Source organism: Aquarana catesbeiana, linkage group LG01 (genome assembly GCF_042186555.1).
Source record: "Aquarana catesbeiana isolate 2022-GZ linkage group LG01, ASM4218655v1, whole genome shotgun sequence".
In the NCBI taxonomy this organism is placed as follows: Eukaryota; Metazoa; Chordata; class Amphibia; order Anura; family Ranidae; genus Aquarana; species Aquarana catesbeiana.
Genome location: NC_133324.1, coordinates 240,290,639 through 240,316,015, shown reverse-complemented (window position 1 = coordinate 240,316,015; position 25,377 = coordinate 240,290,639). Strand labels below are relative to the sequence as shown.

Sequence of the window (25,377 nt, the reverse complement as noted above, 5' to 3'; positions counted from 1 at the left end):
TTGGCAACTCATTGTAAATAAAGGGGGGGGGGACCCTGCAAGACAAAGGCATAATGAGCTAGTATGCATCTCATACTAGTTTATTAAGAAATACTTGCCTAAGATCAAAGCCCCCTGCAGCGGTCCCCTCACACCACTGTGACCGGCAACATGTCTCCCGGAGTTATTTTCGGGTTTGCGGGCTCCGGCGCTGTGATTGGCCGGAGCCGCGATAACGTCACTCCCACGGGAGCTGCCGGTTACGGCATGGCTACTGAAGAAACTGCGCGAGTGTGCTGTTTCTTCAGTGCGTTTGTGCTGATGACGTCTTCACAAGCGGATACAGTGAATATCTCCTAAACTGCAAGTTTAGGAGATATTCACAGTACCTACAACCTTATTATAGGCTTACCTGTAGGTAAAAGTGGTGTAACGTGGTTTACAACCACTTTAAGAATGCAAATGTCAAAACAAGCTATTACTTGTAATTGCATAAGGACTCCCTAGGGACTGCTTATACTACGGGGACACAGTGTAGAGAAGTTCGCTTTTAATGTGGGGTCATTCATCTCTCTCATATAGTAGAGAAGTGTTGGGTTTTTTTTTTTTTTGTAGGTATTTATTTTTTGATTTATGGTATTACAAAATTTAGACTGGTTCTGTTTCAAAAGTGGTGCGAAGTAAAAAGTCTTGGATTCTTGGGCAACTTATTTATTGCTTGCAGAAAGGAAGTGGTTGGATGATTTGATTAGTATGAGTAAATTGCAAGGAAACAAACAACAAACATTTGCAGTACTAATGCTGTATGTAGCTCACATTTTTCTGTGGTTTTTATACATGCTGTGCCAGAATTCTTTAGATAACCCTCTAAATCTACAACATCCCCAGCATGTCCGTTTCAGAGAACGAAAAAATTACACCTGCCCGGGGCAAAGCAGAGGGATCCTAGAAATCAGATTTTACTGGCGTGAGGCATGGCTGTAACCTTCTTGATGGTTACAAATGACAGCTGCAGTACAGTGTAAATAAAGGCACCCATAGAAGGCTAGAATTTTGTTCAGTTCCTACAGAGTTGGCCAAATCCACTCATTCATTTCTGATCAGTCATTTAATTTGGAGTGTTGGAAGAATAGCAGATTATCTCTGTAGGAAGTGATCTGGTTAGTAGGCTTAGGGGTTTATTCACTAAAGCCAAGTAAACTCTGCAATGCAGTTGCTCCAGACTTAAATGAGGTAAAGCTCCACTTTGCAAAGCATACCCAATCACGTGCCAGGAAAATAGAAAAACAGCATTTTTGCTTGCACATGATTGGATGATTAAAGTCAGCAAAGCTTCTGCTCATTTACTAAGCTCTGGAGCAACTGCACTTGCAGAGCGCACAGTCTATTTGCCTTTAGTAAATCAACTCCAATGCCTTTTACTTCTATTAGGCAAAACAAGGCTCCCAGTGAACTATTTTTAAATCTCTCTACATTGTCCTTTTTAATGTTTACAACGTTTCTTTACTTGCAAACCTGATGCTGCTGGTCTGCGGAGTTGTTGTGCTCAGACCTCTATTGACCGCTGTGATGCTTTGAGACTCCTTCGAAGCAGCATGTTGCTTTCGACTGCCTTAAAAATGCCCACATTGGAAACCAGTAGTTTTGTAAAAGTGGACTGATATTTGAAGAGAGCTTTTCTGCTGATCTACGGTAGGATGCAAACATAGATGTTTCTTGTTTCTCTTAAAGACTTACATTTTTGGGCCCACTGGCTTGCAGCCCAAGTTAGTGACTTGTTGCTACTAACCTAAAATGTTGCGTGACTGTTCATTTTCCTGTTTTATGGAGTTGGGGATCAGGCGTGAACGATAAACCTCAACAATACATAATGCATAAAAGATAAAATCCATTGGTGTGTATGGGCTTAGAAGTTGAGGACCTTGACAAAAATTGTTCTTGCACTTTTTTTCATTGATGTGTTTAGTATGGGCTTCCTTAACTTGTCAGCGCACTGCAACAGTGCGAACCCAATCTAATGCTGGCCATACACTATAAGAAAAATCGGCCGAAATTCGGTCATTTGGCCAGTTCGTTCGTTTTTCGGCCAGTTAATGGGCACAAAATCGGTAATCATTGGGACGTTTTTGAGTTGAAAAAAAACGAAGGACACATTTTTTGGAAATTTTCCGCTAAACGAATGATAAATTGAAAGGTTAATGTGTTTCCCGTTCGAACTATTTGCACTAGGTATATGTAAAAGCAAAAATGGATTCATTTATGTCCACTGAACGATTTATTGGTCATTACATGATGGTACTATCGTTTGCTCTCACGGCCGAATGTTCGTTTTTCGAAAATGGGTTCGGCTGAATTTTCGTATAGTGTATGGCCAGCATTACTCTCTAAAAATATTTTTTGTTTATATATTTGCAGTGCAAAAAAAATAAAGATTCAAAAGGACAAATTTTGCTAAAGTGCGGAAATTTCAAAAAATATGAATTGAAAGGTTGAAGTAAAATGACAGGAGTTAGTAATCAGTGTGTGATATTAAAGTCTACCATCCTAGAGGCAATTAGATTGCCAGGCAAGTGAAAAAAATAATCACTAAAGAGGTTCACAGAAGAGGTAAATAAGATAGTAAAAGGGGGGGGGGGGGAGAATGTTGTTATTATTCAGGATTTATATAGCGTCAGCAGTTTGCGCAGCACTTTACAACATGAGGGCAGACAGTACAATTCAATATAGGAGGCATCAGAGGGCCCTGCTCATTAGAGCTTACAATTAAGGATGGGCTCGGGTGCACACATGCAGAGCCCGCCAGGAAGTCGGCACGGCGCTGCGCTAATCACAGGCAGTAAGACATTTTCCTGATGCGCGGCTGCAGAGATTGGGAAATGTCTCACTGCCTGTGATTAGCGCAGCACCGTGCCGACTTCCTGGCGGACTCTGCATGTGGAGTGTGCGAACACGCCCAAGCCCATCCTTACTTACAATCTAGGAGGGAGGGTCAAGTGATACAAAAGGTAATAGTTGTGGGGGGATGATCTGATGGAGAAAGTAAAAGTACAGTTGTTAGGTGGGGGCCAGATAGGCTTCTCTGAAGAGAACGGTTTTCAGGGATTGCCTAAAAGCAACCAGAGTAGGAGATAAGTCAGACAGATTGGGGTAGGGAGTTCCAGAGGATGGTAGAGGCTCGGGAAAAGTCCTGGAGGCGAGCATGGGAGGAGGCGACGAGGGAACTAGAGAGCAGGAGGTCTTGGGAGGAACAAAGGGAATGAGTAGGTTGGTGTTTTGAGACTAGGTCAGTGATGTAGCTGGGGGCTAAGTTGTAGATGGCTTTGTAAGTGATTAGAATTTTGAATTTAATTTGTTGGGCGGGTGGAAGCCAGTGGAGGGATTGACAAAGAGGGGTAGCAGACACTGAGCGGTTGGTAAGGTGGATAGACCTGGCAGCAGCATTCATAATGGACTGAAGGGGGATAGCCTATGTAAAGGTAATCCCATGAGGAGAGCATTGCAGTAGTCGAGGTGGGAGATGACCAGGGAGTGAACTAGGAGATTTGTGGTGTCATTGGTTAGGAAGGGACATATTTTGGAGATGTGGAGGTTGAGACGGCAAGATTTGGAAAGTGTTTGGATGTGGGGCCAAAAGGATAGTTCAAAGTCCAGGGTTATACCTAGAACCTTGGCATGTGGGGATTGGCTGATAGTGCTATTCATTTTGACAGAGAGATCAGGGGCAGAGGCACGTGGGGGAGGAATAATCATGAACTCAGTTTTGGATAGATTTAGTTTGAGGAAGTGGTGTGACATCCAGGCTGATATGTCTGTTAGGAAATTAGTCATACGTGAGGAGACTGAATGAGTGTGCTGAGGGGTAGAGAGAGAGATTTGGGTGTCGTCAGCATAGAGATGTAATTGGAAGCCATGGGAGGCTATTACCTGACCCAGAGAGGAGATGTAGATGGAGAATAGGAGAGGTTCAAAAACGGAACCTTGGGGGACCCTGACAAAGGGAGAGGAGGCAGAAGAGTTGTAAGTGACATTAAAGGTGTGGTTGGATAAATAGGATGAGAACCAGCGAAGAGTACAGTCATGGAGACCAAAGGCGTAGTTTTTTGAGGAGGAGAAACAGGCGTTGTAGCTGACAGAGAAGAGTATAAAAATAGACCAAAGGAGGCCAAACGCATCAGTGCTGCCAAAGCGCAGAAAGAGATTAGTGATGTAAGGAAAAAAATACAATGAGATCACTAAAATAAAAACTGGGCACAACACCTGTTGAGGGAGACCTGGATGTAGCAAACCATTACTTCTGCTCTGTTCAGTCTTCTCAGAAATAAATTTTACGAACAATAACAAGTTGGGGAATTGTATTGGTTCTGTGGGACTGTTCATTTTTTAGGCTTTCTGGAGCCAGAGGTAGCAGAGGAACTGGCTCAATTAAAGCTTAGAAAAAGTAATAGGTCCGGAATGATATTAATCTCAGAGTTCTAAGAGAACTTTGAGATATTGTTGTTGAACAATTAGATCTTTTTACTCAATCTCTTCTAACGGGAGAAGTTCCCTATAACTAGCAGACAGCTAATATTGTACCTATCTACAACTAGGGCAGCAAGGTAGAACCTGACAATTACAGGCCAGTGAGTTGAACATCAGTTGTAGGCAAGTTAATGGAATTACCGTATTTATCGACGTATAACGCACACTTTTTTCCCCTGAAAACCGAGGACAAACGGTGCCTGCGTGTTATAAGCCGATATCTTTCTTTTACCAACTGGGGGGCGGGGAATGGGTGGGGATGTCATGCTGGCCATCCCGCCTCTCCTGGCCCTGGGACAGCCTGCCAATGTATTCTAAAGATAAAAAAAAAAAAAATCACTGCCAGTCCCTTCACATAGATCCTTTTGCAATGTCATAGTAAGTGTTATAGTAAACCGAAGTCCACAAATACCTCATTCTCCCTATTTCTTTCCGGCCGCTCTCCTCCTCCGATGAGTTTAGCTTTAGATTGGAGGAGGAGAGCAGTCATGTGACCAGCCGGAAAGAATGCAGCTAATGAGGTATTTGCTGCAGGCTTTGGTTTACAATGACAGTAACAGTGTAGGAAGAATCTATGAGCAGGGACTGGCAGTGATTTTTCTTTAAACTTTAGAGTACGCTGGCAGTGCTGTCTTAGAAGATTGGGGTCTCCTGGGAGTGCAAGGGGGCTGTATGTAAAGGAGCTGTGTACTGTGCAGGGGGGGGCTACGTAATGTGCGGGGGGGGGGGGGGGGGGTTTTGTTTTTTTTTTTTTTCCTGAAGCTTCCCTCAAAATTTTCCTCAAAATTAGGGTGCATGTTATATGCCGATTTTAAATATGGTCATTTATTACTTTAGTTAAATAAAGGTTTGTTGGGCAAACTGTTTTTTTGCTGCTAATGCAAAGGTGTATAATATGGTTGCCATCCCTGGAGGTGTCTGTAACCTGGAACATGATTTGGCATTACTGGAAGATTGGTCAAAGCAGTGTAGACTGCAGTTCAATGTTTCTAAATGTAAAATAATGCACCTAGAGGAAAAAAGAATCCCTTGAGAGAGTACAACATTGGGGGTACAGTGTTCTCCAGCACTACAGAGGAAAAGATTTGCGGGTACTTATTTTAGATTGCAAAATGAGCAAACACTGACCAGGCAGTGGGAAAAGTGAATAGAATTCTAGGATGCATTAATAGAGGGATCACCAGCAGGAGGAAAGAGGTCCTGATTCCCCAATATAGATCTTTAACAAGAAAACCCTATATAGATCTTTAATGAGGCCTCCATTTAGAATACAGCGTTCAGTTCTGAAGACCTCGCTTGCATAACGTTATTGATAAAATAGAACGAGTCCAGAGATGGGTAACAAAAATGGGTAAAGGTTTGGGGGGTGAAAACGCATTGAGAGCGACTTCAGAAAAATAGGTACAAGTCTGGAGGAAAGAAGGGAAAGGGGAGATGTGATTAAAACCTTTTAAATACATCAAGGGGGTGAATAAGGTTCAGGAGGGCGGGTTTTTTTGTTTGTTTTTTTTTAAATTAATTTATTTTCAATTTTGAAACCATAATCAAGAACATTGGGACATGACCTCTAACTGGAGGAAAGTTCAAAACTAATCTTGGGAAATATTATTTTACTGAAAGTGTAGTTGATGCTTAGAATGAACTACTAACAGAGGTAGTAAGACAGCTGACAGTAAATGGCTTTAAACATGCTTGGGACAAACCTAGATCTATACTTGGACAAAAAAGTTAACGAAAAAACAAAACAAAAGGCAGATTTTTTTTTTAACCTAGGTAACCCCCAAGACAATGCAGTCTTGGGGGTTACTTTTTAATTTCACATTTCTGCATGAATTCTGCCATGTTACAACAGTATCAAAATTGGTTTTATAATGGTGCTTTTTTTATCATTAAAAATCAGTCCTTGACCTCCAGTAAATTGACTTTACCCTAGGCTAAGATGATACTATTAGTATGCTGCAAACAGGAGGAAGCATTTACCAATGCTCCTCTCTCCTAGTAAACGGACTGCAGTATTGTACCTGTGCAGCAAGGATTGTTTAATTTATATCAAAGCCATGTCCCTCAGTGGACATACAAAAATAAAAACATTTTTACGTATATGTTGTAAATTTATGAAATGCAATTCAAATGATTTGTTAAATTCTTTAATTTTTTTTTTCCTCCCTCTCCTCTTTTTTTAGTTGGTGATAAAGTCCCGGCAGACATAAGGCTAACTTCTATCAAGTCTACAACTTTAAGAGTAGATCAATCAATCCTAACTGGTATGTAGGATGTGTGTGTGTGTGTGTGTGTGTGTGTGTGTGTGCGTGTGTTTGTTTGTGTCAGCAAGCTACCACTGAAGAAAAAACAAAGTATTTGCTTTTGCCTTAAACCTATAAGCAAAAACCAGTGTAGCGCTGTCCTATTATAAATCAATTCCAAACTGATATCCATATATAAATAAGTGAATAACCAAATCAAAATACAGTGTCACAGTATGATACAATAACCATTAAAAAAAAAAACAAACATATTTCATCATATGTCAGTGTACTTATTTAAATTTCACACTCAAAGGTTTTCACTCTTCACCCAGCGCAACTTCGATCCAGCTCTAAAAGTGCTCCTTGAAAATTGCCTCAACATTATCAGATCCATGTAGAGAAAAGAACTCTTCATGTTCACTGAATGGCTTTAGATTTATGTTTAAAAAAAAAAAAAAAAAACAAACAAAAAACTCCTAAAGCTTGTGCAGAAATGGTGCAATCTGTCCAGGCCAGACATATCACAGGAGAATGCAGAGACACTCCTCCAGCTTTAATAAAAAAAAAAAAAAAATATATAATTTTTTTTTTTTAGGGAATGGAAAGCTAGTTACTAGAGGTAAAAGGTGTCATGTGCATTTCTGCATTCCTTTGAAGTCCCAAAGTGCTTGAAGATTGTGTACTTTTTCAAGCTTCAAGTCATGCTGCTCAGATGTGAACAGGCAAAAATGAAAACCATGGGATATATTTTTTTTTTTTATGTTGAGTGTTTTGGAGCTTCAAGCTATAAAGCACCCAGGTATGAAGGGGACTCAACACAAGAAATGTACTGATTCAAAAGATACTAGCTTTTGTGGAAGAAATCTTGTATTAATAATTTCTTTGGGTGATTGAAAATGTTCCCTTGTGTTCTAGGCGAGTCTGTGTCTGTTATCAAACACACTGACCCTGTCCCTGATCCACGTGCCGTTAATCAGGACAAAAAGAACATGCTCTTTTCGGTAAGTACATAGAGCTGTTGTCCTCCGTAGATAAACGTGAACCTCCTAAACTTCTTCAGGTGAAATATGTTCTTATTTTTAAGTCCATCACCCCATTTACTGCACGTTTTTATAATTTTTTCTTTTTTCTTCTCAGGGTACAAATATTGCTGCTGGCAAAGCAATTGGAGTAGTTATAGCAACAGGAGTCAACACTGAAATTGGGAAGATTCGAGATGAAATGGTAGCAACTGAGCAAGAGAGGACTCCATTGCAGCAGAAGTTGGATGAATTTGGGGAACAGCTCTCCAAAGTTATCTCTCTAATTTGTATCGCTGTCTGGATGATCAATATTGGACACTTTAATGATCCAGTTCATGGAGGCTCTTGGATCAGAGGAGCCATCTACTACTTCAAAATTGCAGTTGCCCTTGCTGTTGCTGCTATCCCTGAAGGTTTGCCTGCGGTTATTACTACTTGTTTGGCTCTGGGTACTAGAAGAATGGCCAAGAAAAATGCTATTGTCAGAAGCTTGCCATCTGTTGAAACCTTAGGTTGTACATCGGTCATCTGCTCTGACAAGACAGGAACTCTAACCACTAACCAGATGTCTGTGTGTAGGGTAAGAGAACATCCATATAATATTAAACCTCAATGTATGTGATTGTGATGGTGTTGTGTCTGCACTTTCTATGTACTGTGATATTTTGGGGGGAAAATGTGTTGGCATTACTATGAATGCGACACTGGCATGATTTTGCCTGCACTGTCAAGGTCACCTTGAATGTAAGCTGTATTTCTTAGGTGGGGGGGATTGAGAGAGAAAAAAAAAAATCCAATCGTACTGTGCCAATCAGCCAAGCCTGTGGTGCATTGTCTTGTTAAGTGAGTCATGGATGACTGGTCAATTTTATGGTTCTATCCCTCACAGCATTCTAAATAGATGAGGATGTGACCAAGCTATTGTGAGACACATAGCATTTAACATTTTTTTATGCTTAGAGGGGCAAACCCTGGCAGAATAGTTGGAAATAATGGATGTGATTTTAGCTTCTATTCAATGCTCTGCTTTTATACTCTGGCTCAGAACTTTGATCATAAACAAGAAATGTTTAGCGTAGTAGGTTACATAATTGCATTTCAATTCTTCATGAAACCATGAGTAACTGATGTACTGTTTTGTTTGACTTAATCCATCGTAGGCAAAAAGGTTACCTTTCTTCTCACAAGAGTAAATGCTGATCAGTATTCAAGAAGAGACTAGTTGCAGTGTTTCATAACTGCTGTAGTCAGACTTACAGGGCTCTGTGTTTCCGAGGAATGAAGCCAAGAGACCTTGGCAATTAAGTATTAGATCCTGTCGGGCTTAATTTGTGTCTATTGCTGTTAAAGGAGTAGGCTGCATACTTTGGTGAAGAAAAAAAATATTCATGTTTTTGAGAAATACTGTTTTTGAATTGCTTTGGGATTGTTGGTGAAAACGACTTTATTCACTTTCTTCTAGAAAATCACGTCTTTACTAGCACAGAGTTAAGTCTTTTGGGAATTTATGCAGTTATATATGTTGGATTTATCAAGAATCTTGGAGATTGGCATTATTTAAGACTTCTAAAGACTTTTGGTGTACTTTACATTTGCTGATCACTGTCTGATGCTAGCAACAGTTTGACCACTTCAGCCCCGGAAGGATTTGCCCCCTTAATGACCTATGCTATACGGCACTGCGTCGCTTTACCTGACAATTGTGCAGTCATGCAACGCTGTACCCAAACTAAATTGACGTCCTTCTTTCTTTTTTTTCTTTTTTTTTTTTTTTTTTCTTTGGTGGAATTTGATCACCTCTGTGGTTTTATTTTTTGCGCTATAAACAAAAAAGAGTGACAATTTTTTTTGCTTTCTGCTATAATACATATCCAAAAAAAAAAATCTAAAAGAACTAAATTATTCATCAGTTTATGCTGATGATATATATTCTTCTACATATTTTTGGTAAAAAAATTGCATTTGGCTTATATTGATTAGTTTGCGCAAAAGTTATCGCGTCTACAAACTACTGGATAGATTTAGGGACTTTCATTTTTTTTTTTATCAAGTTTGTTTTAATCGCTTTTGGAGTTAAAAAAAAAAAAATCTATCTAAAGATATATTTCTGTTTTAAGATGCATTAATAATTTAGTTTATTCAGCATAAAATGGAGCTTGGTTATGTGGCACGAGGCTGTATATTCTGCAATATTTACATTTTTGGTAAACTCCTTCAATGAATCCAAGCTCTGCTAGCTGAGATACCATGCACTGGCAATGTTGTTGTTTTAAATAAATAAAATTTGAGCAGTTCTCCAACTATGTGTAATTATCCTTTTATTAAAGCGGAGTTCCACACAAAAATGGAACTTCCGCTTTTTGGAACCCCCCCCCCCCTCCGGTGTCACATTTGGCACCTTTCAGGGGGGTGCAGATACCTTTCTAAGACGGGTATTTGCACCCACTTCCTGGCATAGACTTCCACGGAAGTCTACGCCTCTTCCCGTCCCTCTTCGCTGTCTCCTGGGAAACACACAGGTCCCAGGAGATAGCAGGGACCAGTTACGACACGCAGCGCGACATGCGCAGTAGGGAACCGGGAAGTGAAGCCGCAACGCTTCACTTCCTGATCCCTCACCTAGAATGGCAGCGACAGCTGCCGAGAGTCGAGCGAGTAATCGGTGTTGACATCGCTGGACCCTGGGACAGGTAAGTGTCCATTTATTAAAAGTCAGCAGCTGCAGTATTTGTAGCTGCTGGCTTCTAATAAATAAATAAATAAATATATATATATATATATATATATATATATATATATATATATATATATATATATATATATATATATATATATATATATATATTTTAGGTGGACTCCCACTTTAACCTAAAATCGATTCTGCTATCGCTGTTTCACTAACCTGAGGGCTTATTATTCTAAATAGTAAACCTTAATTTTGTTTGAAAATATTAAAGATTCTAACTAACAGCAAGAATTAGTCCTTGCATTTAAAGAGCACCTGTCATTTCAGATCCATCATGACAGCGCAGCGCCTGTTAGCGGACATCCACTCACCTGCTGCTGCCACGTCCCTCTCTTCTTTTATGTGTTACTGCCGCATCACCAGCCGTCCCATTAAAGTGTATGGGACTGTCGGTGAATCAACAGCGGGTCAAAGGAGGAGCCACAGCGGCACAGAGATGACATTTGCTCTTTAAAAATTATGATTTAAATCAAGCCTTTTTACTAGTGATTTAAATTGAATTAATTTAAGTCAAATTCACCCTGTCTGGTTCTCTTTTTGGATAATAATGTATAACTAAAGGCCACACTTCTTTTTATTTTTGGATAGAGTGGAGCTGGATTTGAAGCTCTGTTGGGTTTTTATTGATGTCTGTGTCCCCATTAGGAAGATTTACCCTCTCTATTTGTCCTGTTTACCCTTACCATTGAAAGTAAGAGCGAAAAAAATCCCAAATTTTGAATTGTCCCCAGAACTGAGAGCTAGGAAATCTTGCAGTGGGGACACTAGATCTGGTAAACTTAGTGACAACAAGGTATTTCTATCTGCTTCCTGTTTTGGTTATTAGACAGGAAGTGAATGGAAATGTCTCCAATGAGATGCAGGTGGCAAAGAAAAAAACTGGCAGAGGATATAACCCTCCATTACTCTGTCCAAAATGAAAAACAAAATTGCCTTTTCTACTTTAATTTTTTACATTACCTTTTACTGAAAATATTTTTGTCCTAGAACAGCACTGTATGTCCAATATAAAAAAAAAAAATACCAGATTTTTTTTTTTCTTTTGCGTCTACTGCAGTAGCATGTGGTTCGGTGCAGCATGTTTTTGAAAAGAGTGCATGCGCTACTTTTTCCACATTTCGGAGCCCTTTGTAGCTTCAAAATTGCTCCGTGCAGGAAATGCACAGGAACACATCCCTTTGCAATTCTGGTGTTAACTGGCCCTGAGATTTGAAATCTATATGAAAGGTTCTTCTGTGTTAAAGTGGAATTAAACTTAAATTTAACTTTGCTTAAATGGTTACATTCAAGGCATACCTTGAATAAACTGTCGGTTACAAGTGTGCTTATGTTGGCTCTCAATGGGGCTGTTATTCTATCGAATGGCTGGTGTCGTTGATCACATGTGCAGCACCATGGCACCGCAGATCAATCGGAGGCTAAGATGGCAACTTCTTTTGGCTGTAAAGGATAGGAGGGCTTCGCTCCCCTTTAAGGCTGAGAGGCTGCAGTACAGTACATGGGGATTTGTTGCATCCATTCAAATGTCTTTGACCAAATATAGAACTTGTATATTCCTGCCAACAACAACCCAAATAGAGGAAGTGTTTGTCTAAAGCTACTACTCTGTGCCAATAACTAATAGGTTTTTGTTTTTTTTTCTGCATGGGCACATTTAAGCTATTGTATTTGAGTCTGAGTTAGACATTCAGTATTTATATTCTAAATGATTATTTTCAGGTTTAAAATTAAATTTGTACACAATAATGCACTTGCCTTTAACAGGTCAGTTGAAAATTTAAGGCCCATTTACACTGTAGCATTTTAAGGCAGGCGTAGCGACGCACGTGCCCAATTTGCCCATAACAAAAATGTGTGCCCATATTTGCGATGCAGTACGTCCTGAAGAATTGAATATTTCTGTTTTTAGTATATCAAAGACCCATAAGGCAATGGCAACCTATTAAAATGCACACATTGTGTGTTTTTAGATGCCATTAGCAACATGTATTAACAAGCTTTGGTCAATAGCTGTTAACTCTATCCACTCAAAATCCTACACAAAAACACATTGGGAATGCATGTGCATGACAATGTACCTGCATAGACCTAAATGGGCCCTTAAAGGAGAAATCAAGCTTGAGCTTTTTAGGCTTGGCTTCTCCTCTGGGTCACAGGAGTGCAATTAGTTTTGCACTCCTGTGACCCTTTTCAGCGGAGAGCGGTCTGGAGTACTCTCTCCACTGATGTCACTGCCATCAGACGAGGCAGTGCGTCATCCCGACTTCCAAGTCTGGATCCGCCAGCTGCCTTGATTGATGGCAGCCTCGCCGAGCCGCTGGGACAGCCTCTCCCTGCCCCTCCACAGCTCAGCGCTCCAGTGAGCATGGAGGATCAGAGAGGAGAGACACTGACTGACAGTCAGCAGCTTTCCTCTCGGGGATCTGTGAGAACAAAGCCATCGGCGATGTTTGGTGGCTTGGTTCTTAGTACAGGGACACCGGGGGACAGCTGCAGCTTAAGTCTGATGCTGCATCCACATAGGCCAAGTATGAATCAAAAAAAAAAAATAAAACCCATAATTCTCTTTTTAAAGCAGTATTAAACCCAAAAGCAAACCTTTATTTTATTGCACTTTACCAATGCTTAGTTGTAATGGCTGCATTAGATTTATTTCTTTTAGACTTTGTTTCGTCTATTTTCATCTGGTGATCCAGCCAGCAAGTCTGTTTTTTTTCAAAAGCACAAGCTCTCCAGCAGAATGTATCAGTTTACATGGATGAGACAAACCACTTAACACTGGTAAAGGGAATTAAAATCATAAGCTTTTATTATTGCAATACCTTTTATCCCAAAAGGAAAAACAAAAGTTTGCTGTAACGGATTACAAAGTGTGAACTGGAGTTTGTCTTCAATTTGTTAGTGTATCTAAATCTGCTAATACATATAACGCCTATCCCCCACCCTGTTCTTAACCACTTCGTATCTGGGCTAACTCTAACACTTTGCTCCTACATGTAAAAATCTACCTTTAAAAAGTTACTTAGAACCCCTAAATAGAATAAAATGGTGGGTGTTGCAATTTTTTGTCACACAGTATATTGCGCAGTTTTTGGGGAAATTATACACTTTTTAATGAATTAAAGAAAAAAAACCCGTAGAATTAGCCCAATTTTTTTGGTAAATAGGGAAAAATGTTCTGCAGAGTAAATGGATACGGAACATGTCACGCTTTGAAATTGTCTGCCCGTGGAATGGTGGCAAAATTCTCCATAGGTGACGCTTTAAATGCCTTCACAGGTTACCAGTTTAGAGTTGCACAGAAGGTCTGGTGCTAGAATGATTGCTCTCACTCTGACGGTAGCAACAATACCTCACGTGGTGCAATAACTGTTTTACTTATGCGTGCGGGAGTAATGTATGCGTTTGCTCCTAAGCACAGTGGGACAGGGACGCTTTGAATTTATATTTTTTTGGGATTTGCATCCCTTGTGACGGCATGAGCCATGACAGGTCCTCTATTAGACTCAATCTCTTCTCTAGCCTCCCATGCAGCCGATCAGACACAGATCGGTCTGATCGACTGTAAAGCAAGAGGTGGAACCGGAAGTGGCGAATTACTCGTCACTCCCGATTTTCCGGGGTTACAGAGGGAGAAATGGCGCCAGTTCCTCTCTGTTCAGTGCAGCAATCACCGGGACAGTAGAGCCTAGGAAAGGCAGCAGGAGGGGGGGTGGAACCCCTTTCTGCCACCCGCAGAAGTGATCAAGTGGTTAATTAGCCAGTTGAATCACTTTTGCTACAAAGGGAATCGCAGGTTGAAAAGATGCATCCTGGGATGATGCCTGTAGGGTGCAGGCATCATCCCGGTATAACTACTGAAACCTGAGAAATCGCTGCTGTGACTCAAGCATTTCTGAGGAAATTTTAGTTTAATTTATAAGACTCTGTAAACGGGAGCTTTTACAGCAGGACACAAGGAGAAACTGGGCGATCTGAACGAAAGTGGGATTGGGCACCTGTCAAAACTAGGTACCTGTCCCCCCCCCAAACAAAAGTAAAACGGAGAATAGGGAGAAAATCTCTTTAATGGAGCCCTGGATAGGTTTTTACTACTAACAGGTGTTCTAGCCCTTCTCTGTTCTATCCGAAACATAAATAATTTTGGGTATAGATATAGGTATAGATACTTCTAAGTTACTTCCTTTTTAACCTGTTCTGAAAGACTGAGTAAATAAGTTGTCACTGTCTTTAAAGCAGAGTTCCACCTGCTTTAAAGTGTAGCTGCTGACTTTTAATAAACAGCCTTTTACCTGTCCCACGGTCCAGCGATGCGGGCGCCCAGAGCCTCGCTCCTCTCCCCCTGCTCTCTGCAGTGCCATCATGGCAACTGTGGTCACCCGGCCGTGACAGCTTACGGCTTCACGGCCGGGCATGCACTGCGCATGCGCGAGTTGTACTGCTATTGGCCAGCCAATCTTCTGGGACCTGTGATGTGTCCCAGAAGATTGCTGGCAGGGAGGGACCGCCTAGGGGAAGAAGAGGAGTTGCCTAGGCGGCCGAGAAGATGAAGTGGGACTGGAAGTCCCTCTAAAAAGAAGATACCCACTCCCCTACCCCCCGCCCCCCAAAAAAATGACATGCCACTTTTGGGTGGAACTCCGCTTTAAACTTGAATCTGCAATAGGCAAGCAGCTTGGTGTGAAGAAATCAACTGTGGTAGTAATAATTAGAAAATGGAAGACATACAAGACCACCGATAATCTCCCTCGATCTGGGACTCCACGCAAGATCTCCCCCCCGTGGGGTCAAAATGATCACAAGAACGGTGAGCAAAAATCCCAGAACCACACGGGGGGGGGGGGGACCTAGTGAAAGACCTGCAGAGAGCTGGGACCAACGTAACAAAGGCTACAATCGGTAACGCACTACGCCGCCAGGGACTCAGATCCTGCAGTGCCAGACATGTCCCCCTGCTTAAGCCAGTACATGTCCGGGCCCGTCTGAGGTTTTCTAGAGAGCATTTGGATGATCCAGAAGGGGATTGGGAGAATGTCATACGGTCAGATGAAATCAAAGTAGAACTGTTTGGTAGAAACACAGAGGAGGAGAGAGAATGCTGAGTTGCAACCAAAGAACACCATACCTATTGTGAAGCATGGGGGTGGCAACATCATTCTTTGGGGCTGTTTCTCTGCAAAGGGAACAGGACGACTGATCCGTGTACATGAAAGAATGAATGGGGCCATGTATCGTGAGATTTTAAATGCAAACCTCCTCCCATCAGCAAGGGCATTGAAGATGAAACATGGCTGGGTCTTTCAGCATGACAATGATCCCAAACACACCACTCGGGCAACGAAGGAGTGGCTTCGTAAGAAGCATTTCAAGGTCCTGGCGTGGCCTAGCCAGTCTCCAGATCTCAACCTCATAGAAAACCTTTGGAGGGAGTTGAAAGTCCGTGTTGCTCAGCGACAGCCCCAAAACATCACTGCTCTAGAGGAGATCTGCATGGAGAAATGGGCCAACATACCAGCAACAGTGTGTGACAACCTTGTGAAGACTTACAGAAAACGTTTGACCTCTGTCATTGCCAACAAAGGATATATAACAAAGTATTGAGATGAACTTTTGATATTGACAAAATACTTATTTTCCACCATAATTTGCAAATTAAATTATTTCCAAATCAGACAATGTGATTGTCTGTCTGGATTTGTTTCCACATTTTGTCTCTTAGTTGAGGTATACCTATGATGACAATTACAGGCCTCTCTCATTTTTTGGGAGGGAGAAAAAAAAAAAAACTCCAGACAAAATGACTAAATACACAGTTGAAACCAGATTACTATTTTTTCTGACAGTGAAGATTTGTAATTCTGTACAGCTGGACAGGTGACCTGCTATTAATCCTGGGTAAGCAGTTTCTCTGCCAGGTGGTCTGGATCCCCCTACGTGCCCCCTCCCCCAAAATCTGTGACAGGTTAACCGCTTGCCGACCGGCTCACACCCATATGCATTGGCAGAGAAGCGGCTTGTGTGCGCGGCGGCGCGCACCTCTGCCGCTAGCTCGGTGGGAGTAATCGCGGGTCCCGCGGACTCTATGTCCGCGGGCATACCCGCGATCGTCTCATGGAGAGGAAGAACGGGGAAATGCTGATGTAAACAAGCATTTGCCCGTTCTGCCTGGTGACACTGATCACCGCTCCCTGTAATCGGAAGCAGTGATCAGTGTCGTGTCACACATAGCCCATCCACCCCACAGTTAGAATCACTCCCTTGGACACACTTAACCCACCTAGTGGTTAACCCCTTCACTGCCAGTCACATTTACACAGTAATCCATGCATTTTTAATCGCACTGATCGCTATATAAATGTGGTCCCAAAATAGCTCCAAAAGTGTCTGATGTGTCCGCCATAATGTCGCAGTCACGATAAAAATCGTTGATCACCACCATTACTAGTAAAAAAAAAAAATTAATAAAAATGCCATAAAACTATGCCCTATTTTGTAGACGCTATAACTTTTGCGCAAACCAATCAAACGCTTATTGCGATTTATTTTTATTTTTTTTTACCAAAATATGTAGACCTAAACTGAGAAAAAAAATGTTTTATATATTTTTTGTGGGATGTTTACTATAGCAAAAAGTGAAAAAATGTGTTTTTTTTTTTTTTTTTTTTTTTTTCAAAATCGTCCCTATTTTTTTGTTTGTAGCGCAAAAAATAACCGCAGAGGTGATCAAATACCACCAAAAGAAAGCTCTATTTGTGGGGAAAAAAGAACGTCAATTTTGTTTGGGAGCCACGTCGCACGGCCGCGCAATTGTCAGTTAAAGCGACGCAGTGCCGAATCACAAAAAGTGCTCTGGTCTTTTACTAGCCAAATGGTGCGGGGCTGAAGTGGTTAAAGGGCAAGATCACCTTTTAGGGCACTTTCACACTGAGGCGCTGGCCACTTCTAACACTCGCTAGCAGCCGAAAAAAGGTGCAAAGTGCCACTGCCGAAGCTCTTTGCAGGCACTTTGGCAGCGCTGGCCATTGATTTCAAGGGGAGGTTTAGAAGCGCTAAATACAGCGCTCTCACACCGCCTCAAAGATGCTGCTTGTAGGACTTTTTTTTTTTTTTTCCCTGTACTGCAAACGCACCGTCCCAGTGTGAAAGCCCTCGGCTTTCACACTGGGGCTGCAGAAGAGTCAGTTTTTACAGGTGCTTTTCAGGCGCTATTTTTAGCGCAAAAGCGTCTGTAAAACGCCTCAGTGTGAAAGTGGCCTTAATAACATTTTTACACCCATTTCCAGGATGTAACCTGTTACTAAATGAGTAGCCCCAGCACCCCCTAGTTCCCGTTGTGACAGGGGACCATGGATCTTCTCCCTGCACTTGCTGTAAAAAAACAAAAAAAAAAAAAAAAACATGCGATAATCCACCCACTTGGCAGCATCATTCATTCACAGATTTCTGTGAATCGGAGAACTACTTTTAGCCATTGCGGCTGGTGGCTTGTAGTTCTCAGTGAACTTCCAGGGCACTCATGAGCACTCAAGGTAGTTCATTGATGCTTCCTGTCATTCAGTAAGGAGATGAGATGGGAGATGAAGTGTAAATTGTAAAAAAATATATATATATATATATGTACTTGATGTCATGGGTATTTTCAATTTTGTTTCATCCTGTTATTAGCATTTCTCAAGCGGCATTATTTTTCTAAGACAAACTGAAGTAAAATTTTGGAACTAAATATAAGTACATTTATTCTTAAAAGGTGAATCAACTGATTTTTTTTCTTTCTTCCTACAGATGTTTATTGTTGATAGAGTTGAAGGTGATAATTGCTTTCTGAATGAGTTTTCTGTAACAGGCTCCACTTATGCTCCCATGGGAGAAGTGTAAGTCCCTTTAAATCTTTTTTTACTTTCAAGTTGATTAGTTTGCCTACTTACACCTGAAAATAGTTTAATGTAATTTCTTGCTGTTATTTTGAGAGCAGCTGTGGTGGTGGGGTAGTAGGAGGTGGATGGAAGGCGCGTGATCAGATGCTTACATCAAGACATGTATGGTTTAATCATGTATAAGGAATACAAACATATAAATATTGAATCATACAAATACTACGTTGAATAAAAACAGGTAACAAAATAGGCACTAAAAAGTTAAGATTGGGGTATGCCCATGTTGAGGTAGGTATTTAGAAAAGGCTGACGTGTTTCGAGGGTAACCTCTTCATCAGAGCCAGGAGAACCGGAGCACAGTCTGTATGGGCCGGTAGGTCGACATGGGTACATGGGAAGGAGTGGCTAGTAGGAGGGGTATGTCCTGTGATGGATAATTAATTATTCCAAGTTCCATACTAGTCCACATCTAGGTGGAATACAGATCGGAACAGTATATACCGTACACTACAGACTACGAATGTAATTAGAATGTATTTGTATTTTCCTTTGCGGTGGTGCTTGGCTGTCAGATGTGGCTGTCTCCAGTAGGTATGTAGGAGCGGCTGCAGTCTGTAAAGGTCCTTCGGGGTGGAGAGCCGTGTGATCCTGGAAGTTGGAGGGGGGAGGAGGTGTCCTTGAGGTAGCTGTAGTGGTGGTGGGGTACTCTCCTATTAAAGCAGTAATAAACCCAAAAGCAATGTATTATATTGCAGCTTACCTCTTGGATGTGATGGCTGCATTTGTTTTTCTTTTTTCGACTTTGTTTTCCTTATTTTCACCTGTGATCTGGCCAGCAAATCTATTGTTTTTCAAAAGCACAAGCTTTTACAAATGTAGCAGTTACAGGATTGAGACAAACCATTTACAGCTGACGGGGGTGGTTTTAGTTATTTAAAAAATATCGTAAAAGGAAAGAAACTGTTGCTTTAACTGCTTATAAAGTATTAGTTTGACTTCAACTTGTTAGTGTAGCTAAATCTAACTAGTTCATCAAACGCCATGCACAACAGACTGATGATGCTGCTGTCCAAAACCGCCCCTGTGCTCCTTCATCCCGAATGGAGGTAGTCTAATACAGGAGGTGTGTTACTGGCCAGATTACTAGAATAGGAGTTAGGAGGTGGGTAGGAGCCGTTTTAAGCTTAGTTAGATCCTGACATTCCCTTTTTATCTACACTTGTTCATGTCTTATATCAATGTGTCTGAAATGAGAACTGTCTGTGTTAATCCAGAGAAAAGTAGATTTTAAACTGTTTTCAGCATACTTGTTGCTGTTGAATACTAGATGTGTTGGAAAATAAGGCCTGTGGGTGATTCAGCCGTAATTTGCTTTTTGCTAGCTTAGTGTGTGTGTGTGCCTTGCATTCTGTGTTAACGGTACCTTATGCACTGTTTAGTTTGTAAACACAAGGCCTTGTGTAGAGCTACCCAGAAATTAAGTTTGAACAAATTAACTTACTTTTTTTTTTTTTTACATTCATGCTGATATGCAGTTGGTAATATGGAGAATTTTGTGTTTTTGTTTATATTTTTCCATGTTAATTAATAGGCTGAAAGATGACAAACTAGTGAAATGTCACCAGTATGACGGCCTGATAGAGCTTGCCACCATCTGTGCACTTTGTAACGATTCATCTTTGGACTTCAATGAGGTTTGTATGATATATTGTATACCTTTTTGAGTTGTGTATGCACATTTTGAGTCTATGCAAGATGTAAAGTATTACATAATTTGTAACTTCTGCATTGCTGTTGATTTCAAATAAAACAAAGATAAAATGCAGTTTTTACCATGCTGTAATGCAGCGAGTGGTTCTTTACTTAAGCCAGGTACACACGAACAGCGGGTTGCACAAAAAAAAAAAAACTGACCGCTCCGGTCGGAGCCACTGTACTAACCACGCTGAACTGTTGTGTTCTGACAGGGGGGCTGCCATTGGCTGAGAGCACTGATTGGGAGTCAGTCGGCTGCTGGTTTTCCAGCATGCACCTCTGACAAACACACAGGCCAAATGGTCAGCCGTTTTTTTTTTTTTTTTTTTTTTTGTTTTGTTTTTTTAACCGGCCGTTGCCTTCCGACATTTGGCCCGTGTGTACGGAGCTTTAGGCAACCAAAGATTATGCCATTTTTTTTCTTTCCTGCAACAAAGAAAAACCCGCAGCACTATTGTCTTCTGCCAGCGGCAGGAGAACACAATGCCCACTGTTGATGGCTATAGCCACTGACAGTAATCGCATGCAAAAAATCCTATAGGCTGGTTATGCTGAAGGAGATCGATAGATCGACTTCTGTACAGCAAACCTGTACATAGATGAATTGAATCTCGGTTGATCATTGCTGAACTGACTGATTCGATCCATTTATGGCCGACCTTACTATTTAAGGACATGCTCTCCTTACCAACTGGCAATTGATTTAAAAGGATATCCGTGTAAATGTCAATTATATTGTGAGTTTTGAATATGCCTGACCTTTTTTAGAATGCTGCAATTTTTTACATCTATTTTTATATATATATATAACCAATTATCGTCATTTTGTTTTCTATTAAATGTAGGCAAAGGGCGTTTATGAGAAAGTTGGAGAAGCTACAGAGACTGCTCTTACCTGCCTGGTTGAAAAAATGAATGTATTTGACACAGAACTAAAGGGACTCTCAAAAATAGAGCGTGCCAATGCTTGCAACTCGGTTAGTCGTGTGTGTGTGTGTGTGTGTGTGTGTGGGTTTTTTTTTTTTTTGTTCTTTATAGGTTTATAACTGCAAATCACAGAGCCCCGTAACAAAAGGTTACTGTTACTGGTGGTTAGTGTGTCTTTTTGCTTCTACAAATAACTTGTTTGTTTTATAGGTTATTAAACAGCTGATGAAGAAGGAATTTACATTGGAGTTCTCAAGAGATAGGAAATCTATGTCTGTTTACTGCACGCCAAACAAACCAAGTCGCACTAACATTAACAAAATGTTTGTCAAGGTAAATCTCCTTTTATACAATAAATTATTACCATATTTCTATTTGCAATATTTTTGTTTTGTGTTTTTAATGCTTGTTATACTGTCAATACTTTATTTATTTTTTATAGGGTGCTCCTGAGGGTTTAATAGATCGTTGTACTCATATCCGTGTTGGAAGCACAAAAGTACAATTAACACCTGGAATTAAACAGAAGATTACGAGTGTGATCAGAGAGTGGGGTTCAGGCCGAGACACTCTGCGCTGCTTGGCTCTGGCAACTCATGATAACCCCCCACGGAAAGAAGATATGAATCTTGAGGAATCTTCCAATTTCATTAATTATGAGGTAAAGTATTAAATGCATGCTTTTTTTTTTTTTTTTTTTTTTTTTTTTTTAGGGGTCGACCGATTTTATTGTTTGTTGTGTTTTTTTAGTTTGTTTTTTTTTCAGGGCCAATAACTTCTTTCAGCCACCTTTCATGCCTGATAACAAGTGCCGATATTCTGTACATTTAAAGTTTTTAAAAATAAACCATTTCTACACAAATCCGGTATAAACTGAACATGTTTATTAAATTTTAAACCTTAAAAGTAAACCGGGAAGAATAAAGTGCTTGAAAAATAATGGCTTGCCAAAAAATGGCATAAATACCTATAAACTGCTCAGTGAGCAATATCCGTAACCGATTATTTAAAAATTTGAGAAGTGATTGTAAACTCTAAATGATTTATAAATAATGAGCATCTCATACTTACCTGCTCTGTGCAATACTTTTGCACAGAGCAGCCCGCTTCTGTGGTCCCTCGCAGATACTACTGGCTCCATCACCACCCCTCCGCCAAGTGCCCACATAGCAAGCTACTCGTGCGGGCTCGATCATGAGCAGCGCGCTGTTTGTCCATAGACACTCAGCACGGCTCCCACCCACCCTCGCTCTCTCCTCACAGGCTGTTATGGACAGCAGTAGGAGCCAATGGTTCCTACTGCTGCCTCCATGTCCAGTGACGAGAGAGGATGAAGAGAGTCGCTGCTCTCTAGGGAGTGATCTGTGATCCTAATCTTCTACCTTTTAATACCACTTTAAATCATGCTGCAAGAAGTAAAGAAAACTTATGTAGTGTTATACCAGTGATCGTATTTTGATATTGAGTGAAAACATTTTGAGATCAATACCAAAATCTGATGTGTGTGTGTGTGTGTGTGTGTGTGTGTGTGTGTGTGTGTGTGTGTGTGTGTGTGTAGTTTTGCCTGTGTAAATTACCATATAGTTCGAAGGATCCAATTACCTTATGAGTATGGTTGAGGGGTAATATGTGAGCTGGATCTAGAAGGTATTGTCTTGTAATCAAGGGTTAAGAGTATGTGGTATCAGGATAGGGATATCCGAGTAAAACAGGGGGAGGGGGCATTTGGGGAAAGGGAGAATGCGGGTGGGAAGATAAAGTGATGTCATTGTCCTGCCTTTTCACCTTGTCCAATTAGAGAACACTTTGCATTTATTCAGAAGATGCAAAGTATTCTCTAAATGGCACCTGTGTGGGCCAGGAAGTGGCTATCACTGAAATGGTGTTTACTTCATTGATTCTCCAGGGACATCAGCCAGGTAAGGTGTATACATAGTTATGCTGGTCCAAGCTTGGCCAGTGTAGTTATGTATAATATAGCCATGCCTGGCTTTATTTTTAATAAAGCAAATTTTATGTGTTACTTTTTTTAAGTATTTCTGTGCTCTGGTTGAAAGTAATTTTCTTCTTTCTTTTTTCTTCCACCTCCAGACCAATCTGACTTTTGTTGGCTGTGTTGGCATGCTGGACCCACCTAGAACCGAAGTTGCTGCATCAGTGAAAATGTGTCGACAGGCTGGAATCCGCGTGATTATGATTACTGGTGATAACAAAGGCACAGCAATTGCAATTTGTCGACGTGTTGGTATCTTCCGTGAAGATGAGGATGTTTCTCAGAAGGCTTTCACAGGTCGCGAGTTTGATGAGTTGTCTCCCGCTGCACAAAGGGACGCTTGCATGAATGCACGCTGCTTTGCTCGCGTAGAACCTTCACACAAGTCCAAAATTGTTGAGTTTCTGCAGTCTTTTGATGAGATCACAGCCATGGTAAGTTAATGAACATTAGAAAATACTATTTTATAGGGTCATAAATCTTTCTTGATTCTATTACAGCTGTGAAATATTAGTAAGCGTTCTGATATGAAGTGTTTACGATTTGTTTCATTTGTCTAATAAAGATTCCCAAATCGCATTCTGTTTCACCAAAATCTGTAACCTCAAATACATTGTGACTGTTTTTGGTTTTAGACTGGAGATGGTGTCAATGATGCCCCTGCCTTGAAGAAAGCAGAGATTGGAATAGCTATGGGATCTGGGACTGCAGTGGCCAAAACGGCTTCAGAAATGGTGCTGGCCGATGATAACTTCTCTACAATTGTGGCTGCTGTTGAGGAAGGGCGAGCCATTTACAACAACATGAAGCAGTTCATTCGTTACCTCATCTCTTCAAATGTCGGAGAAGTGGTTTGGTATGCATCAGCCGAAGCTGCTGTTTTGTTGGCACAGTTTGCATGGGTTTATTTTAGTTGGCTAACTTTTCCTGAAACGCTGTCCTTTTTATATTCACCCTGCTCTTTATCTGTAGCTCTCTGGATTGGTATAGATATCGGTCTTGCGGTACAAGACCGATATCAAAAAGTTTCAGGGCAGGTTTAAAAACGCAAATATACCCAGCCACTGTATAGACTTTTCAGAATGGTGTGTGCGGTGTTGTGTTGTGTGGTGTTTTTTTTTTTTTTTTTTTTTTTAAGTTTTCTTTTTATAGCAGATATTATACTATATGCTTTTTTTGTCCCATGTAGCATTTTCCTGACAGCTGCCCTTGGATTTCCTGAGGCATTAATTCCTGTCCAGCTGCTGTGGGTTAACTTGGTGACTGATGGTCTTCCTGCAACTGCACTGGGTTTCAATCCACCAGATCTGGACATCATGAACAAGCCACCCCGTAATCCTAAGGAACCACTCATAAGTGGTTGGCTCTTCTTCCGGTATCTTACTATTGGATGTGAGTGTTTTCTTTTCTTCGGGGGGGGGGGGGGGGGGGCATGGCATTTGTTTATTTAGACTTTTTTGGCTTCACTGTTCTATGTAAAGGCTTCTCCGCCTCTTGCCATTTGTTTTTACAGGGTGCATTTCTCCTCCTGTATTTTTTCATTTTGTACAAATTAATTTTGAATCTTATTGAATTAAGTCAATAGGGATTCTGTCAGTATTATCTAATCACATAACTAGTAGTAGTTGATCACATTCAGCTAGACTTTGTTTGACTTTGCTTAGTAATGTTGAGGACGTTTTGTAGGTTGTTCAAGCCGCTTAAAGAGGCGCTTCAGTCTGATATGCCAAAAACTGTAGCTGCTAACTCGAACATGCACTTATCTGTCCAAGGATTCAGCACTGTCCACACCCATAGTTCCTTTGCCGGTCTTCAGGTCCCCAGTTCCGGTGCTTTAATTGTGGGCAGCTGGCTGTGGCTTCACAGCCAGCTGCCCACTACGCATGCACGAGGGGTGCTGAGCTTCATGCAGAGTCCTGCACCCTTTTGGGACCTGTGCCAGATGGCTGTGGGCAGAGAGGGGGAAGGAGAGCTGCTGCTCACATCACCAGGACAATCCGAGTGGGAGTGGGTACCTGTCAAAACTGTCAACCCCCCCCCCAAAAAAAAGCAGACGAATAGCAGAACTTCCCTTTTTATGGGTGAATTTTGGCTTTCAGTTGCAAAGTGTTAGGAAAATAGTCCAGCATTTTATATCCAAACCTTGATCCAGTTATGGAAAGGCAAATGTTGTTGTCTAGGGAATAGATGGACGGTGTAGAATTTTCCCTGTGTTGGTTACACAGTCCCATCCTTTATCACGAATGCTTCATATGCAATTTTTATTTTTTTACATGAATGAAGGTAGGAAATATCAGAACACCACTGTAGAGAT

At 41.0% G+C, this 25,377-nt stretch overlaps 1 protein-coding gene across 2 annotated transcripts in view; it reads left to right on the top strand.

Annotated features, from left to right (window-relative positions):
* The window catches only part of ATP2A2 (ATPase sarcoplasmic/endoplasmic reticulum Ca2+ transporting 2), an 82,661-nt gene that overhangs the window by 26,278 nt on the left and 31,006 nt on the right, over positions 1 to 25,377 (top strand). For both annotated transcript variants that reach the window (XM_073626468.1, XM_073626457.1), the window contains exons 6-16: positions 6,684 to 6,764; positions 7,662 to 7,747; positions 7,884 to 8,348; positions 18,297 to 18,385; positions 19,980 to 20,082; positions 20,989 to 21,120; positions 21,281 to 21,403; positions 21,513 to 21,731; positions 23,162 to 23,497; positions 23,699 to 23,919; positions 24,253 to 24,455. In XM_073626468.1, coding sequence (XP_073482569.1) covers positions 6,684 to 6,764; positions 7,662 to 7,747; positions 7,884 to 8,348; positions 18,297 to 18,385; positions 19,980 to 20,082; positions 20,989 to 21,120; positions 21,281 to 21,403; positions 21,513 to 21,731; positions 23,162 to 23,497; positions 23,699 to 23,919; positions 24,253 to 24,455 — 2,058 coding nt within the window. The remainder of the gene's footprint in view (positions 1 to 6,683; positions 6,765 to 7,661; positions 7,748 to 7,883; positions 8,349 to 18,296; positions 18,386 to 19,979; positions 20,083 to 20,988; positions 21,121 to 21,280; positions 21,404 to 21,512; positions 21,732 to 23,161; positions 23,498 to 23,698; positions 23,920 to 24,252; positions 24,456 to 25,377) is intronic.